The 16,609-nt window shown below is 39.6% G+C and overlaps 1 protein-coding gene across 1 annotated transcript in view; it reads left to right on the top strand.

Annotated features, from left to right (window-relative positions):
- Nucleotides 1-16,609, top strand: part of VWF (von Willebrand factor) — a 161,910-nt gene that overhangs the window by 127,831 nt on the left and 17,470 nt on the right. Inside the window, exons 44-46 of the mRNA XM_014938407.1 lie at nt 7,884-7,994; nt 10,570-10,753; nt 12,214-12,254. Coding sequence (XP_014793893.1) covers nt 7,884-7,994; nt 10,570-10,753; nt 12,214-12,254 — 336 coding nt within the window. The remainder of the gene's footprint in view (nt 1-7,883; nt 7,995-10,569; nt 10,754-12,213; nt 12,255-16,609) is intronic.

Genomic DNA, 16,609 nt, shown 5'->3' on the forward strand with positions numbered 1-16,609 from the left:
TTCCCATGTTGTTGCTTCATGAGGTTAGCACGGATGGGTCAGTCAGTGTGGACAGTGGAAATGCACAGCTTGGCTCTGCAGAAAAAGCAGATGGTAGAAGAGGTTGCCCAGCCAAGTGCTGACAACTCACACCTCTTACCAACTGCCATGTGGCCAGAGAAGTTGTGCTGCAAACATCAAAGGCTACCACAAATACGTTTTCCTCTTTGTAAAGCTTTCAGTGTATACATAGATTAATTGAGACTGTTTTTGATGGTATTGGCCAATTCCATTTGGGAAAAGGCACATCTGACTTGAAGCAGCTCCTCCTTAGTCCATGGTCTGGTGCATCCGCAATCTGCAAGTTCAGTAGGCTGTGTGGAGTCCATGTGGAGCAATTAGATGTGACTATCTGGGATTCAGAATATTGTTTGGGTTTTCCCCATGGGTTTTTTCTTCCCTGAACTGTGAAGTGAAGTCCAGAAGAAGCTTATTTGGTGTTTGTTTTTTTTTTCCCAATGCAGAAGCCAAGATGAGCTAGTTAATGCTTTTCAGATCGCCAAGTTGCTTTTAAAAATGTTTATTTTAGTCTATAGATTGCATTAGCCCACACAAAATTCAAACAGTTGACCAAGCAGCAAGTGGTTCCAGATGTCTGTTGCAACATCAATGCTTTAAGTGGTCCAGTAGCTTATAGAAGTCCACATATTAGCCTGGGACTCAACAGAGGTGTCATTACAGGTGACCAGCTGGAATTTGTCAGTGGAAAATGCAAAGGAGGTAATACTACAGAAGTAACTGCAAAATCCTTTAACTAAGAAGGACAGGTGCTGCTTCTGTGTTTGATTCAGTGTGATGATTGTGATGCTACTGTGATGTTGTGAGTTTTTCAGTGCCGCATGTGAAACAAGATTCACTTCCTTTTGTTTTCTCCAGGAGTAGGATTTTTTATTCTTGCTGGAAAGACAGTAAAACTCCAAAAAAATACATGATGCACATTCACCTATTTCCCACTGGTTTTCTGAAATCTTTCAACCAGTTTTAAGAAGTCTGGGTTTGGTTTGTGGTTGGGTTTTTTTTTTTGAATGAATCACATTTATGCAGTTGCATAAAAAAAATCAACACATGATCTCTCTGTTTTTGTTCGGTTTATATTTGGAAGAAAGCTCTTCATTAGCAAATATTCTGTATACAGCTATGAGAAGTTAAAGGTGTTCTTTTTGGTTCTGGAAAGACATCATTAATGATGTGCCTGGGAGAGAAAGACTGGCCCTGAGCATAGAGCATATTTATGCAGCACCTTACAGCTGAGTTGTTGTAGAAACCCTACTTTCTCTGACTACTTTTAAATTCTCACATTTGGATTTACACTAATGTGTATTTTAAAACAGTTAATCGTGCATTGAAATTTGACTAATACATTTCAGTTAGGAAAACCAACATTTGAAAAGCATTTCTCTCTTCTGAAATCTATTAAGCTAAATTGTGCCTTGGTTTTCAAAGGATTTCAAATGCCTTAATATCACTGTATTTCAACATCATTTAGCTTGCAGCCTCTGTAGCAGAACAAGGCTTGACAGCATATAGGTAGGTGCACTTGAGAGGATGTAAAAAAATATAAACTTTTTTGAATAATATTTTCTTCTGTTGTGTCTTAAGCACTGCTTAATTCCAGAACAAGAAACCAGTCCATTACAAAACCCCCAAAACAACACACAAAACTAGTGATCTTACTGTGAGTGTAGAGTTTGGTAAGAAAGTTTGAGGGTGCCCAGTGCAGTGAAAAACCATAAGGACAGATGTGAGACCTTTCAGCTTTTGCAAGAGAATCCCTTTGATTTCCATTTGTAGAAGACACTTGTTTCTGGTATGACAATTATGAAATATTACATCTAAAGTATCTGGCTGTCTTCAGGCTCACAGCCAAAAGTTTATCAATAATCTGTTATTCTAATAAAGTATCATTAATGCAGAGCTACAGTTTCTTGACAAATCAGCCTTAAGCATTACAGTTTCAAAAAGCTTTTTTAAAACAAACAAAAAAACGTCTTGGTGGAAACCATGCCAGTTCTTTTGGGGAATTTGCCATTTCTTCTGCTCTTTTAATGGTTATTGAAGTTGTACAACCAAAACTGTAGCTGATGGAAAATGTGGATAGCTCAGATTTTTCCTTTTTTCCTTTCCTTATTCCTGATATCAAACTGCAGAAATACTGTAATCCAGTTTGAATTGGCCTTAAAGCTTATTTTGCAGTTCAGATTAGATGACATTGGAAGTTGTATTGAGATTAAAGACATACTGTAATCATGGATCATTATGAAAATGATGTTCAAACTCTCTGCTTCTCATGGTTATTAATTCCATTGCCAGGTCTTAAAGTTGTGCAGTATCGTTGTTTACTCTGTCGTCTGACTTCTACAAAAACAGCTTATGGCTTTTGTCTATACAATAAGAGAAAAAAAACATAATACACGTATTAGCTCTTTCACCCTTATGAAAGAACAGTGCTACTGCTCTCAAGCCAAACTTAAACTCAAATCCTTTCTGTTGTTTAGAATGTAAATAAATGCTATGGAAAAAGAGTGGGTGAATCATTAAAATGAACCAATCCCATAGTTCTCTGAGGATGTTAACAGCAAATACTGACTTCTGACTTGCAAACCAGAGGTTGGTTTGCTTCGTTAGATGTTATCCTCCCTCCACTTTTTCTGTCGTCTCCTTTCTGTTATGAAAGTTTTGAGAAAACAAGCAAATTGCTGTAATTAGTGCATGTGCCACAAGGAGGAGTAGTGTATCCCTCATGGAGCTTCTTCAGAAATTATTTCTCTGAAAGTACAGCAGACTACATCCCTTCAGAGAATCGTGGTGATAAAATTGATAACAGCTTTCAAAACACCTTAAAATCGCGAGTATACTAATGTGAAGTGAGCACTTGCTTTGCTCAATTTCTGTCAATGTTCTTGGAATTAGGTACTTTGTAAGTGATATAAGAGAGTGTGGTTTAAAGCATTGGATAAATTAAAGTGTTCAATGATTATGAGAAGAATGAAGCATAATTTTCTGGGATAAGTGTTTAAGACAAAGCCATTTGGCTAAGTGTCTGTAAATTAATTAGGTTAGATTTTCAAGCCTCCTGATGACTGTGTTAAATTAAAATAAAGAACATTTACACCGTACGTGCAAAGGCATGATGAATAATGGTTGCAATAGATGCTGACTAGAAAATTTATGGCTTTAATCTCCAATATTTCAAACGGATATTTTCCTTTGAAGTAGCATGTAAAGCATGGTGGTAAATGGCTTAATAGTGTATATTGAGGAGGTCAAATAAATTAATGTAAAAGGAAGACTGTTGTTTGAATATTAGATGTGCAGGATCCCATTTAAAAACTGTGAAAGTCTTGGTGGGAGGTAATTTCAAACATCCTGCTTGCACTTTAAAGCATAATTTATTATGGAAATTAGGAAGTTATACCATAATGTTCTAGAGACTTGCAAATGGAGAAATAAGTCCTTACCTGGTGTAAATGAGTTGCAGCTCCAGGGAAATCTCTACAATTGTGCTGATTCGTCACCGCTGGAGATTCTGCTTTTAGCATTTCAGGTTGATTTATATCCATACTACTGTGTTCTTCTCAGTCTACTGTTGCCATTTTCATTCTCTTTCATTCCTCCAACCCTCTCTAGGTACTATCATTTCAATACATGGCAGGAAAATACTGGAGCCTTCTTAAAAATACTGCGTTGAGGGGTAATCTCTCTTCTTTCTTTCCTGCTTCGTTGTTCAAAAGGCAGCTGATGGAGTTTTCTGGCCAAAACCATAGCTCCCATGAAAAGATGTATGTATGTACCCTAAAATGAGAGGGGGAGTGCAGAAATATGTCAAGCCATAGCTTCCGTGGATCCCTCTGGTAGCCTGGAGTAGGCGATGAAACCAAAATGTGCCTTCTCTGAATGCCACGGAATTAATCTGCATTCCTCTCTTGCTTGTTGCAAGACAAGTGCCAGTTCAAAGGTGGGCAAAATTTATCCCCAAGTAGAACATCTCAGTCTGTAAGCTCTCACCCTCTGCATGGGGAGGTCGGCTTTATCTCAGTGTTAGATAAAACAGCCCGGTCTGGCAGAATATCTGAGCATTTGTCAGGTTCTCCATCCCAGCTGCTGATGATCACTCCCACGTCAGCCACCTGCACGTGTTCAAACACGAGGAGTGCCTTGTGTTGCCTTATCCCTCACCTCCCCAAAACATGGGGTTGGGTATTTTTTAAGTTCTGGAGACTGTCATCTGCCTCTCAGTGTGACAGACGGTCAGACACTTGCCAAGGACAACTTCTGCATTTTAATTCCCTATTTGAGGTGCTGTTTTGTTTTGTGTGGGTTTTTTGTTTGTTTGTTTTTTCTTTTTTTTTTCTTCTTTTTTTTTAAAAAAAAAAAAGGCAAGATGGGGAGGAGGAATAAAGCAACAGATCCAGTCCAGAAAAAGCAGGGGACAAGTAGAATATTAACTGCAAGTGGATCCCTGAACAACCCGTTACCCGTTGCAAACTGACATCTCTAAACGCCAGTGTCTATATGGTAGTAAATGAAAAATACTGAAGGAAGGGACAGATACTACTTACTCTGCCTAGTTCAATCTAATATTAACCTTCAACAGCCCAGTATCTGAAGCTAGTCAGATGTTCATATTCATGGATTGTGCAGCTCAGGAATAATCCTTGTAGCATATTCTCTTTGTACATAAGTCATCTATTGGAAAAAAAACCACTCCACAATACAAAAAAACCCACCTCAAAATAAACAATGCAGTTACTTTTTCTTAGATGTAACCGCTCTTTGTACATAAATCATCTACTGGAAAAAAAACAAAAACCAAACACTCCACAATAAAAAAAACCCACCTCAAAATGAACAATGCAGTTACTTTTTCTTAGATGTAACCTAAAACATTATCACCTTTAGAATGAAACATAAAATAAAGCTTTCTTTATTCCTGTGGGCCCAAATTTCCATGGTGTGAGGTACAAAAAGTGTGTTTTTCTGATGGTGACATATGGGAATTGCTGTCTACCTTACTCCTCAGTGGTGTGAGGTACAAAGTGTGTTTTTCTGATGGGAATATGGGAATTGCTGTCTACCTTACTCCTCAAGTACAGATAGATGCTTTTGTGTTTGAGAAGCTCATAGTCTGCTGCGGTCTGCAGGTTTGTCCTCTGAGTCAGGTCTGTAGTCTATGGTGGTTCAGGGGCTACGTTAGGAGAAGCTCAGCAGGTGCTGAGGTCGGAGCTCTGATCTCCTGTGTTTCTTCCCCTTAGGAGTCAGAGTTTTGAATGAACGAGTCACCAAAAGGGCCACTCAGTCAGGTTGAACTGTCCAAACCCAACATCTTTGTCAGTCCCTTAGGGGGCTGTAAATCACCCCTGGAGTCTCCTGCATAGCAAACACCTTTTTGTTTGCACTTTAGAGGGTTCCATTCAAACACACAGTGAAATTTGGGTCCTGCAGCTGGATTTTGCTGCTCCTGGGCACAAACAGCTCATGGATTTTTTAGTTCTCTGAGTTTGCCATCCAAGTGAAATGTTGTCTCCAATACTTGAGATGCTTCAGACATGTATTTAGCAGATAAAAGTCATGTAAAGCATGATGCTCAACAGCACAACTTTTTCCACAACACAAGGTCAGACTCTGGTATTATGTTTTATGACATTATACAAAACTCATTTTCATATGAATGTCTGCTGATTATTGAGGTTTGCTAACGTGCTTCATGTTGCAAATCAAGGACAGTTCATGAAGGGAGAGAGCAGTTGTTAATACTTCAGCAATTCAGTTCACAGAGGTTGACCAAAGTAAAACTATGCTGATTTTCATTGACATTTTTCACATGAACAATATTTTCTTTGACGGAACATCTTTCCTTCAACTTTGTGTTGAAATCAGAGTTATGTTTTGCCCCTTGGAGGCTGCCTAGCTATTAAATGCAGAATATGTTATTTCTAATTAGACTAAAGCTCCTTGCTTGCTTTCTCTTAGATACTCCAGTGTTTGAATATTTGGCTAGTTGCTTCCAGAGATGAAAAGATTAAATGATCAGTCAAAACTGGTCCCTGGACTACAAGTCTGACCAGTGTCTTCCCTCTGCTTCAGCAGGGCAGTCAGATGTCTGAATGTGCTTAGAATGATTCCTAACCTTGAATTCTCAGGGGTGGGGAGGGGAGTCATGAGTGCTGACTGACGTCCAAGATGCCACTAGAACAATTTTTACCTAATCTTTTCTTTTGTAAAATAGTATTATATATGCCTCAAAAAGATTTTTTTACAAAATTCTTGTAATTATATATGATGTGTATCTAAAAGCAGAGGTGATATAGTGATTTTTTTTAAATTGGATTCTTAACATCTATATAGAGTTTTCTCTCAAAAGCTACCAAATATCATGGCAATTCTGACAGTCACCCTTTAAAGTGAATTTATTTTTCCTTTTGCACTCCTCTGTAGGGCCTTTTTATTGGAAAAATTTGCTCTTTACCGTTTGCAAGTGTGTAAAAGAAACTGCTCACGTATGATAAACAAACATTTGGAAATGACTGCTGCTTAATGCTATTGAAATAGCTCAGTATCCTCTGAAAGCGTTTTTCTTTTATCTCTTCCCTTTCTATTTTGGCCTGTTTATGTCATTATTCTTTTCTGTCTTGTGGCAAATCTTTGTGCTGTTACATATTTGAGCAGATCTTAGCAAAAGGAAGATGTTTCTGGGTGATTTCAGATTCCTCCTCCTCCCTTTCCCTCTCTTTCTCCTTTTCCTCTTAGGCACCATCAACATGTTCTGTACTCCGAGAAGGGGTGCTCCATACCACACTACAGAAGCTGATACCCTTACAAAGCCTATTAGTTAATTGGCATAACCTGAGCAAGGATAGTACCTAGAGTTAGTCCATGTAACTGAAGTGAATATGTCTTCAAAAGTTACATTAAGCAGGAACTAATGAGATAAGAATTTCTGCTCCTAATGTTGTGCGCATTTTAATTTCTTTTTTTTTTTCTGACAGATAATGTTAACAATTTAACAGGAGGTTGAGCTGGGTGGACCACTTATTTGTTTTATAATGGCAGCGTGTGGCCTTACAGCTCTGTTTTCAAAGTCCCGTAGGGCCTTTTTATTGGAAAAATTTGCTCTTTACCGTTTGCAAGTGTGTAAAAGAAACTGCTCACGTATGATAAACAAACATTTGGAAATGACTGCTGCTTAATGCTATTGAAATAGCTCAGTATCCTCTGAAAGCGTTTTTCTTTTATCTCTTCCCTTTCTATTTTGGCCTGTTTATGTCATTATTCTTTTCTGTCTTGTGGCAAATCTTTGTGCTATTACATATTTGAGCAGATCTTAGCAAAAGGAAGATGTTTCTGGGTGATTTCAGATTCCTCCTCCTCCCTTTCCCTCTCTTTCTCCTTTTCCTCTTAGGCACCATCAACATGTTCTGTACTCCGAGAAGGGGTGCTCCATACCACACTACAGAAGCTGATACCCTTACAAAGCCTATTAGTTAATTGGCATAACCTGAGCAAGGATAGTACCTAGAGTTAGTCCATGTAACTGAAGTGAATATGTCTTCAAAAGTTACATTAAGCAGGAACTAATGAGATAAGAATTTCTGCTCCTAATGTTGTGCGCATTTTAATTTCTTTTTTTTTTTCTGACAGATAATGTTAACAATTTAACAGGAGGTTGAGCTGGGTGGACCACTTATTTGTTTTATAATGGCAGCGTGTGGCCTTACAGCTCTGTTTTCAAAGTCCCCTTGCAGTAAAAAATTGCTAACATTTATCCCAGTGTTTTCTTTTAGGGCTTAATCTTCTCATTTGTCTCCTATTTCTGAATCAGTCACTCCTTTTCTTTTTTACTACAGGGTTACAAGTATATTGTCCAAGAAGGGGAGTGTTGTGGGAGATGCCAGAGGACTGCCTGTGAGGAGCAGCTCTTCTGGTCTCGGGGTGATGCAAATCCTCGTTTGCATGAGGTGAGGTGACGATGGCACAGACACTTCCTCTTCTAGCAGATATTGCCCAGGAATTATTTTGTGTTCCATGCAAGGAGGTGAAGAAGATATGAGATATTTCTTCTATACATCAAGCAGCGCTGAAAAATAATGGTTTTTTGGCTGTGTGACTCACTTGGTTCTAACAAGAAAACCCTCCTCATCCTTTTCAGGCTCTAAGGAAGCAATATTTTTGTGTAAAATTAGTAATTTCACAAATGGTTACTCAAAAGAATGTTAACAGAACATGATGCTTCTCTGGCTGTAGGCTATTTGTTTAAATTATCCCAATTAATTTGTATTGCTCTATGGATAGCAGGCAGATGGGGTAGTGGATTGCTTGAATTTCAGAGTCCTATTCAAATAGGATATCCTATCTGGTACCTACTGAAATACCAGGAAGTAAATGAGAATAGAAATGTGAATTATTCTCTACTTGCTAAATCTGATTGCTACACATCAGATGAGGCTGCAGTGGTCCAGGCCACACTTGTTTTCTGCTCGAAATAACAGTTTATTTTCAGGACTGTGCCTCTTCCCTTAGGACTCAATAGCCCAATGGGAAGTGAGTGCATGAAACAGACATTTAAAATGTGCTGCGGGTACCCTGTGCTCTGGAAAGCTATGTGGATGTTTGTTTCTTTTCTTGCCTACATTTTTAATTTCTTCAGGCTATTCATAGAATCATAGAGTGGGCTGGACCAGAAGGGACCTCCAAAAGCCATCTAGTCCGACCTCCCCACAGTCAGCAGGGACACCCCCAACTAGACCAGGTTGCCCAGGGTCTTGTGGAGCCTCTCCTTGAATATCTCCAGGGATGGGGCCTCAACCACCTCCCTGGGCAACCTGTTCCAGTGCTCCACCACCCTCACAGTGAAGAACTTGTTCTTAATCTCATAGAGTGGTCTGGACTGGAAGGGACCTCCAAAGGCCATCTAATCCGACCCTCCCCACAGTCAGTAGGGACACCCCCAACTAGACCAGGTTGCCCAGGGCCTTGTGGAGCCTCTCCTTGAATATCTCCAGGGATGGGGCCTCAACCACCTCCCTGGGCAACCTGTTCCAGTGCTCCACCACCCTCACAGTGAAGAACTTGTTCTTAATCTCCAATCTAAATCTGCTCTTCCCCAGCTTAAAGCCGTTGCCCCTTGTCCTGTCACTGCAGGCCTTTGTAAACAGGTTCTCCCCAGCCTTCCTGTAGGCCCCCTTCAGATATTGGAAGGCTGCTATTAGGTCTCCCTGGAGCCTTTTCTTCTCCAGGCTGAACAACCCCAGCTCCCTCAGCCTGTCCTCGTAGCAGAGGTGCTCCAACCCCCTGATCATTTTCGTGGCCCTAACAAAATTCAGTTTGTTCTGTCCCTAACCCAACCACCATTGGCAACCCTTTGCCTGCCCCAGTAGCATTAAATTGCTTAATCCTATGTGGAGCTTTGGATTCAACAAAGGCAGGAACAGTAAGTTAAATATATGTAAAATAATAGACCTTCTCTCCATCTTTTCTTCCCTAAGTTTTGTTCTTTATAACGTGTCTGCATTTTCATCTACATCTCCTACGTCTCACATTCACATATTTAACATTAACTTCTTAATTGCTTCTTTTACAAAGGCAGTCTGCTGCTGTCTTTTACAAAAAAATGTTAATGTATCATTTTTCAGCCCGCTTCATCCCTGATTTTACCAAGGGCATTTCTTAATGTGGATCAATATTCTTCTCTGCTTCATAAAACATGCCTTCAGAAGGCCTATTTTAATATGCCACAGTGTCTTCCTGATTTCTGTTGTCCTTATACTTTGCTGTCTCTTGCTTGTTGTCTTTTCTTTCAAGTCTTTTGTCATTAACTAAGTATTTAACACACGAGAAAAAAGTATTCCCTAACTTTCTGAGCAAAGATGTTGGAATTTATGGGGAAATGAGCATTTGATCTTCACTTTCACAGTTCTTGAAGTGTTGTAAGAGTGTTACCAGTGGAGGCATGCTTCAAAGCAGTGGTCAACTCCTCCCTGCATTGAGCTGTGACGGCATTTTCTTTCTGCCCTGTGGTGATGTCTCTTCCCATAATAGCACTTGAAGTTCCCACCTTGTCTGATGCATGGGTGATTACAATTGGTAGGGCTGTCAGCTGGATCCAGTCTCTTCCACATTTGCAAGGTTTTTCAGGTCTAGAGCCTATTTCCAAAACCTCTTTTGGGCTTATCAGAGCTGACTTGCAGCAGGTTCCAGCAGAAAGAGGGCCAGGTCTGCTACAGCCCACTGCAGTGCAGCCAGCTGCCAGGTAATAAATGTAGATTTAAATCTAGCTAAGAGTGCTTTTTCTTCTTCATGTGTTATTTCACATGCCCCTTTATTTTTCACCTTAAGGATACTCCTGTACTCCATGAACCAAGCATGACTGTCCTAGAAACTGATTGTCGTGATAAGGATTTGTGCAGAACTGTTGAGTGACAGACTGCTCCTGAGTGCTTTGTCAAACCAGCATGTTGGCTGTGGTGGCCTTCGGTCTACCCAGTGGCACAAATACTTCTGCCTGTATTTAATCCTTTTACAATTTCCCATCAGGTTGGCACAGAGTGGCGATCCCCTTTCAACCGTTGCGTTATCAATGAGTGTGTCCAGGTGAACAACGAGGTGTTTGTGCAGCAAAAGAATCTTTCTTGCTCTCAAATGGATGTGCCCGACTGCCCAGAGGGAACTGAGCTGCGTTGTAACCAAATAATAGACTGCTGTCCTTCTTGCAGATGTGGTAAGGTTTTGTGTATGAGAAGCAGAATGAATCATCTCATGTGTTGATCTCCTGTTTGCCAACAGCCGAGAAGCGGAATGGAGAATGAATTGCCTCATGTGTTGATCTCCTGTTTGCCAACAGCAATTTCAAAAGCATGTTATGCAAGTATAGTACTGCTTTGAAGCACTCCAGTATGTTAGACATTGAGTACAATAGCACCTGCTACTATCACTTTATCTTTCCAACTGATGTCCCCTGTCTCCCTTTGAACTACTTACGGAATCATGGAATTGTCAGAGTTGGAAGGGACCTCTAGAGATCATCTGGTCCAACTCCCCTGCTAAAGCAGGAACGCGCAGAGCACATTACTCAGGACTGCATCCAGGTGGGTCTTGAAGATCTCCAGAGAAGGGGCCTCCACGACCTCCCTGGGCAGCCTCTTCCAGGGCTCCATCACCCTCCCCCACCGTAAAGAAGTTTTTTCTCATATTTGAATGGAACTTCCCATGTTCCAGCTTGAGCCCGTTGCCCCTTGTCGTATTGCTGGAAACCAGTGGAAAGAGTCCGGCTCCAACATCCTTCAACCCACCCTTTAGATACTTATAAACATAAATAAGGTCTCCCCTCAGCCTTCACTTGTCCAGGCTAAAGAGTCCCAGCTCCTTGAGCCTTTCCTTGTAAGGGAGATGCTCCAATCCCTCCATCATCTTTGTTGCCCTTCGCTGGACTCTCTCTAGCAGTTCCCTGTCCCTCTGGAACTGGGGGGCACAGAACTGGACGCAGGATTCCAGTTGTGGCCTCACCAGTGCAGAGCAGAGGGGGAGAATGACCTCCCTTGACCTGCTGGCCACACTCTTCCCTATGCAGCCCAGGATCCCATTGGCCCTCTTGGCCACAAGAGCACATTGCTGGTGCATGTGCCTTTGAAGCTGTTTTGCATTGCTTCAGAGAGACACACCAGGCTATGTCTTCACAGCTCTAGCCTGCATTGTTAAGCATTTAAAAGAGGTCTTGATGTGCTTTTGGCCTAGGAAGGTTCAACACTCTCCCAGGTGCCTCCTATGAACAGGGAGGTTACATGCAGCCATGCTGTCTTCTGTGTGTCTCTGAGCATTGTGGCTGTGCCCATTTCCTAGGCCAGAGGAGAAGGAGAAATACCCAATGTAACTTGCAGAAAATCTAAGTGCATCGTCAGACTCGAACTGGAAGGGAAAAATTTATATGGTGCTATGTACTTGTTAAAACAAAAATCAAAACAACGAACAACTTAGCAAGAGATATGTGGAGGTGGAATTCGGGATAATTCTGACAAATTGTTATAATGTAAGAGGGCTCAACCATGCCTCTACAGTGAAACTGGCTCTAAATATCCTTAATTGAAAATCTATTGTGTCAAAAAAAACATACTTGTGGTTTATTAAGTCTTGGTAATGTCATGATAGAGGTAACGCTAAACGGAATACTGTCTTCTTTTTCAGAACCCCTGAATGGTTGTCCTTTGAACGGCACTGTTATTGGGGTAAGACACTATTCCTTTTATTTGCTGTGATGATAAGACATTTATATGCACGCATCAGCTTTGAAGAACACAAACTTGCCAGAAAGCACATAAAGAACATAGGGCAGCTTTATTCAGACAGAATGTCTGCTAGAGAGACCTTGGAGTAAAAGCAGTGACAACGGGCTCAGCACATGTATGTCCAGTTGGTGACCCTGCTCCAGACTTCCTATATGACAATGAGTATCTCCGCAAAGTGGGGACAGTAAAGTTTCCTTATCTTGAAAAGATGATGAGAAAAGCACTTAGAAACTGTGGTAATCTGCTTTGTGTAATGACTTGCAGGCTACCAAACGCACAGGAAACTATCTGCAAGGGATAATCTCAAAAATGATCCTTGCCCACTTTGGGGAAGCAAAAACTTCCCGTATTCTACCTAGAGAATAAAGCAGATTAAAAAAGGATGGAGGCTCTTGCTCCACCTGTGTGGAAAGAGGGGGTATCCCTCCTTGGCTGTTAGCAGGGACAGGAAAGCTGAGCTTCCTCACTGTTTGACCTCTGTCCCCTTTCAAGATCCCTGCTGATATGCCCTCAGAGGAAATTTTTTCTCAACTGCATATTTAATGGATAGATTAAGACATGTTTAACCCAGCCCATGACAGTGGGAATGATGGGAGTTGAGCATCTGATCTCATTTATGCCGAATTTTTCTTTGGAGAGCTCTGTCAATTGTCCATTGTTTCCCTAAATCCATATTCTGGCAGCACCTCTGGTGTCAAAGAGCTCTAAATATTCTCATCATCCCCCAGGGAAACAGGTCCTCTTTAGTCATTTAACCTAACTTTTAACCTATGTATTCCTGCATTGTCAATGAATGACTTTCTTTTTCATTTATTTAAAAGGTAAGTTTACCGAAATCTCTTTGGACTTTTGAGAACCTTTCTACATCTATTTCTTTGGCTTTTGATTTTTTTCATAGTTGATAGGCATAAGTTTATCAGTTTATTAGAACTAAAGTGCTGTCATCAAGCATCCATCATTCTGCGTAGTGATTACTTCCCTGTAGAATTAAATCCCAGGAATAACTCTGCCTTTCTTCTCAGAAGACTGGAAGAAGGGTTTTAAAGTGGTAAAATCTGCAATAATCTGCTTCCTCATTGCTTCCTCTATTTTTACCCTCTAGTGTATGTTATCATAACTAGTTGTGGCATATTATAAAGACCATACTTCTAAAGAGTGCCATGCGGTTTAGTAATTGCTAGCTCTTGCCACCTTCTGTTGTATAATTATGCATATACATATTCTGGGTTGCAAAAAGAAGATGTCTTTCCAGTTGCATGCTGTTCTTTCATGAACAGCTATTTTTTTTTTTCTCTTCCAACAAAATGTTTGTCTGATCTATCAAGTAGAGTCTTTGTTCTATTTTCAAACAATTTAAAATATTTTAAAATACTTTAAAGCATAAGCAAATTTTGAAACAAAATGTCATGTTGAAGGTAAAATGAGAACTATCTGTACTTTGAAGACTTAAAATATTTCAGCTTCTGCAGTATTGAAAAAAAATCCTATCTTAAAAAAATGTTCCCAATTCGGAATGAATTCCTAAAGAGTTTCGGCTAATGCAAAACTACATTTTGATTCATTCTTATTTGCTCTCTGGCTATATAATAAAAGCTGTCTTTAAAAGGTTTTTCTTTTTTTTTTATTATTTTTTTTCTTTTAAGACAGCTTTTAAAATATGTTATTGTTCTTCCTGACAATTAGTCATTTTATCAAATATTGCCTGTGCAAGATTTTGAGGATGTAGGTAGGTCCCAGCTGTTACATTACTTCTGTGATCTTGCTGTTGCAAATGTCAAGCATTACTGAAGTTAGCATTCAGCAGTGCTGTTACCAAAATATTTTCTCAGGATGGAAAGTGTGAAATTCGAGTTGAGATATAATCTTGGAAGATTTCTTACACAAAGCGACCATTTTGATTTAAAAAAAAATAATCAGATAATTAAATTAAAAAACTTGTTTTAAATGGGTATTAGAAATTGTCTTAAATGAATGAACTATTCTTTGCAATTAAATCAGCTTCATTTAATGACTTACTGTAAGCTAATTAGGTATAGGTCTGAAAGGTTTTGAGCAGCTGGCGTTACTATAGTTTGTCTTACAGTATTCTGTACTTCAATGACTGTTCCAGAGTTCCAGTCAGGAAGGAAGATGTAGTGTCCACAGAAGTTTATACTTCCTGGATTTCAAAACCTTTATTCTGGGTCCTTTAAGAATAGGATTTAAATTTCATTTTATATCAAGGGAAAACTTTGCTCCATTAACTCATTCGCTGAATAGTTCCAAGTTTTGAATCTTTTACTGCAGTTCTGTTAACTGACTGTGTCCTTAATCCCTTTACATTTTTGTCTTGTATCTGGTTACCAATATTATATTCCAGTAATTTGGTGTATTGCATTCACTCCGCTGTTCTTAACAATGCTGTGGACTTTAACTGCAGACTTCCAAGCAGGTGGCTGTATTTACCAAAAGGATTATCTGTATCACTCATCTGTTTTCCCAGGCTTTTACTGAGTGACATTTTTGAAGCAGATCTGAGTCGATTTGGGCTTTATGCAGGTTATTTTGGTTGCACTGACTAACACTGGGTTAGCAGATGTTGGCATTTCATTCTAAGTTAGTCAAGAAAACACATGATAGGTGTATTATATAAAGGGAAAAAGCTTTATCAATCCATGATTTCACTCATTTCTGTCATGTTAAGCTGTGTTTGTTCACAGAAAGCCATTGTTAAAACCATTTGCATGCTGATCCCTAAATACATTAAATATCATAGAACTAAGCTGTAATGCAAACTTTGGATCAAGGTAAGACCTTCCCCAAAAGTTCAAGACACTTGTGTGTGAGGATTTTGTTTCAACATGTATCTAATAAGCCCTAAGTTCCCGCTCTTAGCTGATTTTAGTACAAACACAATTTTATCTTTGTTGCATTTAATTGGAATGTTAGGACTATTAAAAGATCCAATAAGGATAACAATTTTAATATCAATTGTGGCTTTATAGATGTTTTCTTCCTAGTGTGAAAGCACAGAGCTACTGAGACATTCTGTGATAAGCATTTACTTTTAGAGGGCCTAATTATGATAATAAACAGAACAAAACCGAATATATTTTGAAGTGAGTCACCACGATGAGGATATCTCCCAGATTTGCAAGGCTTTTGTACGTACAGGCATGCATGAAGCTGCTAATCAGTAGAGTAGTACTAGTGTCAGTGGATTGAATGCTGTTGTGGGGCCATGTAGCCTGTATTGAACTATCACTTTGGTGTCTGAATGGTTTCCAATGTTGAGAGTAAACAAGAAATCTTGGAGTTTCATGTAACATTTGCTATTCATCCCTTTCCCATATGAAAATGTGTCCTCATGCCTGCACCCATTGAGGTCTTTTAACTCTCCAGATTAATGACCTGATATTCACTATAAAAGGTTAAACCAAGAAAGCTCAAGGGTTCTGCACCGAGGTCTCTAACTGGGTTGTTAAAAGACAAGGGATGTCCTCATAGGTGTTACCACCCCATCATGTTGTTTGTGGAGGGTCTTTTTTATAGACCACCACAAACCAAGAAAAAAGTTCTTGTTGGTGCTTTATAGAAAACCACTGAGCTCTGAGGACTTCCGTTGTGCTGGGGTGCAGAGTAAGAATGCAATTAAAATTCTTTAATCAGAACATTTGTCCTTCAGTGGATATGTCAGAGTATTGGCGCTGAGCTATCCATAAACCTAGTACCCTTACAGTGTTACTCTGGCCAACTTCTTGGTTTTGCTCCATTTGTTCCATGAGTGTTTATTCAGTATGTAACAAGAAAAAATGGAATTTGAAGATATACACAGTATGTAGCAAGGGAAATTCCTGTTCCAAATGAAGTCAGTAGTGAAATTCCATTGACGCTTGAAGAACTACTCAAATCTTTTATAATGTAGTGATATTCAGTGTCTGTTTACTTTGTTATGTTTTAGAAGTTCTTTGTGAAAGTCTTTAATAGGCTTCTCCCATTTTTTCCTTTCAGCCATAGTGGTTTAATATTTTGAGGTTGAAATGAAAGGCTCCGCACTTGGAAAGCAGAAAGACCTTGTATTTAGAATTCCTTTCAGCACTAAGAATCCAATTGCTAACTCCACATCCTTTTGTTTCCTATTTAATAGTGTGGCATTTTAGTCTGTGCATTTAAAATGCCATTTTTGTTTGCTTTGAAAAGGTAATGGGATCCAGAAAACAAGGTGCTGGGGAAGAGCTCATGGAATTTTAATTGTGTGCCAGTTCAGCCACTGATTTGCTTGTAACTATGGACAAGTCCAGTTCTTCACTCAGTAA

This window comes from Calidris pugnax, unplaced genomic scaffold (genome assembly GCF_001431845.1).
Source record: "Calidris pugnax isolate Ruff unplaced genomic scaffold, ASM143184v1 scaffold47, whole genome shotgun sequence".
In the NCBI taxonomy this organism is placed as follows: Eukaryota; Metazoa; Chordata; class Aves; order Charadriiformes; family Scolopacidae; genus Calidris; species Calidris pugnax.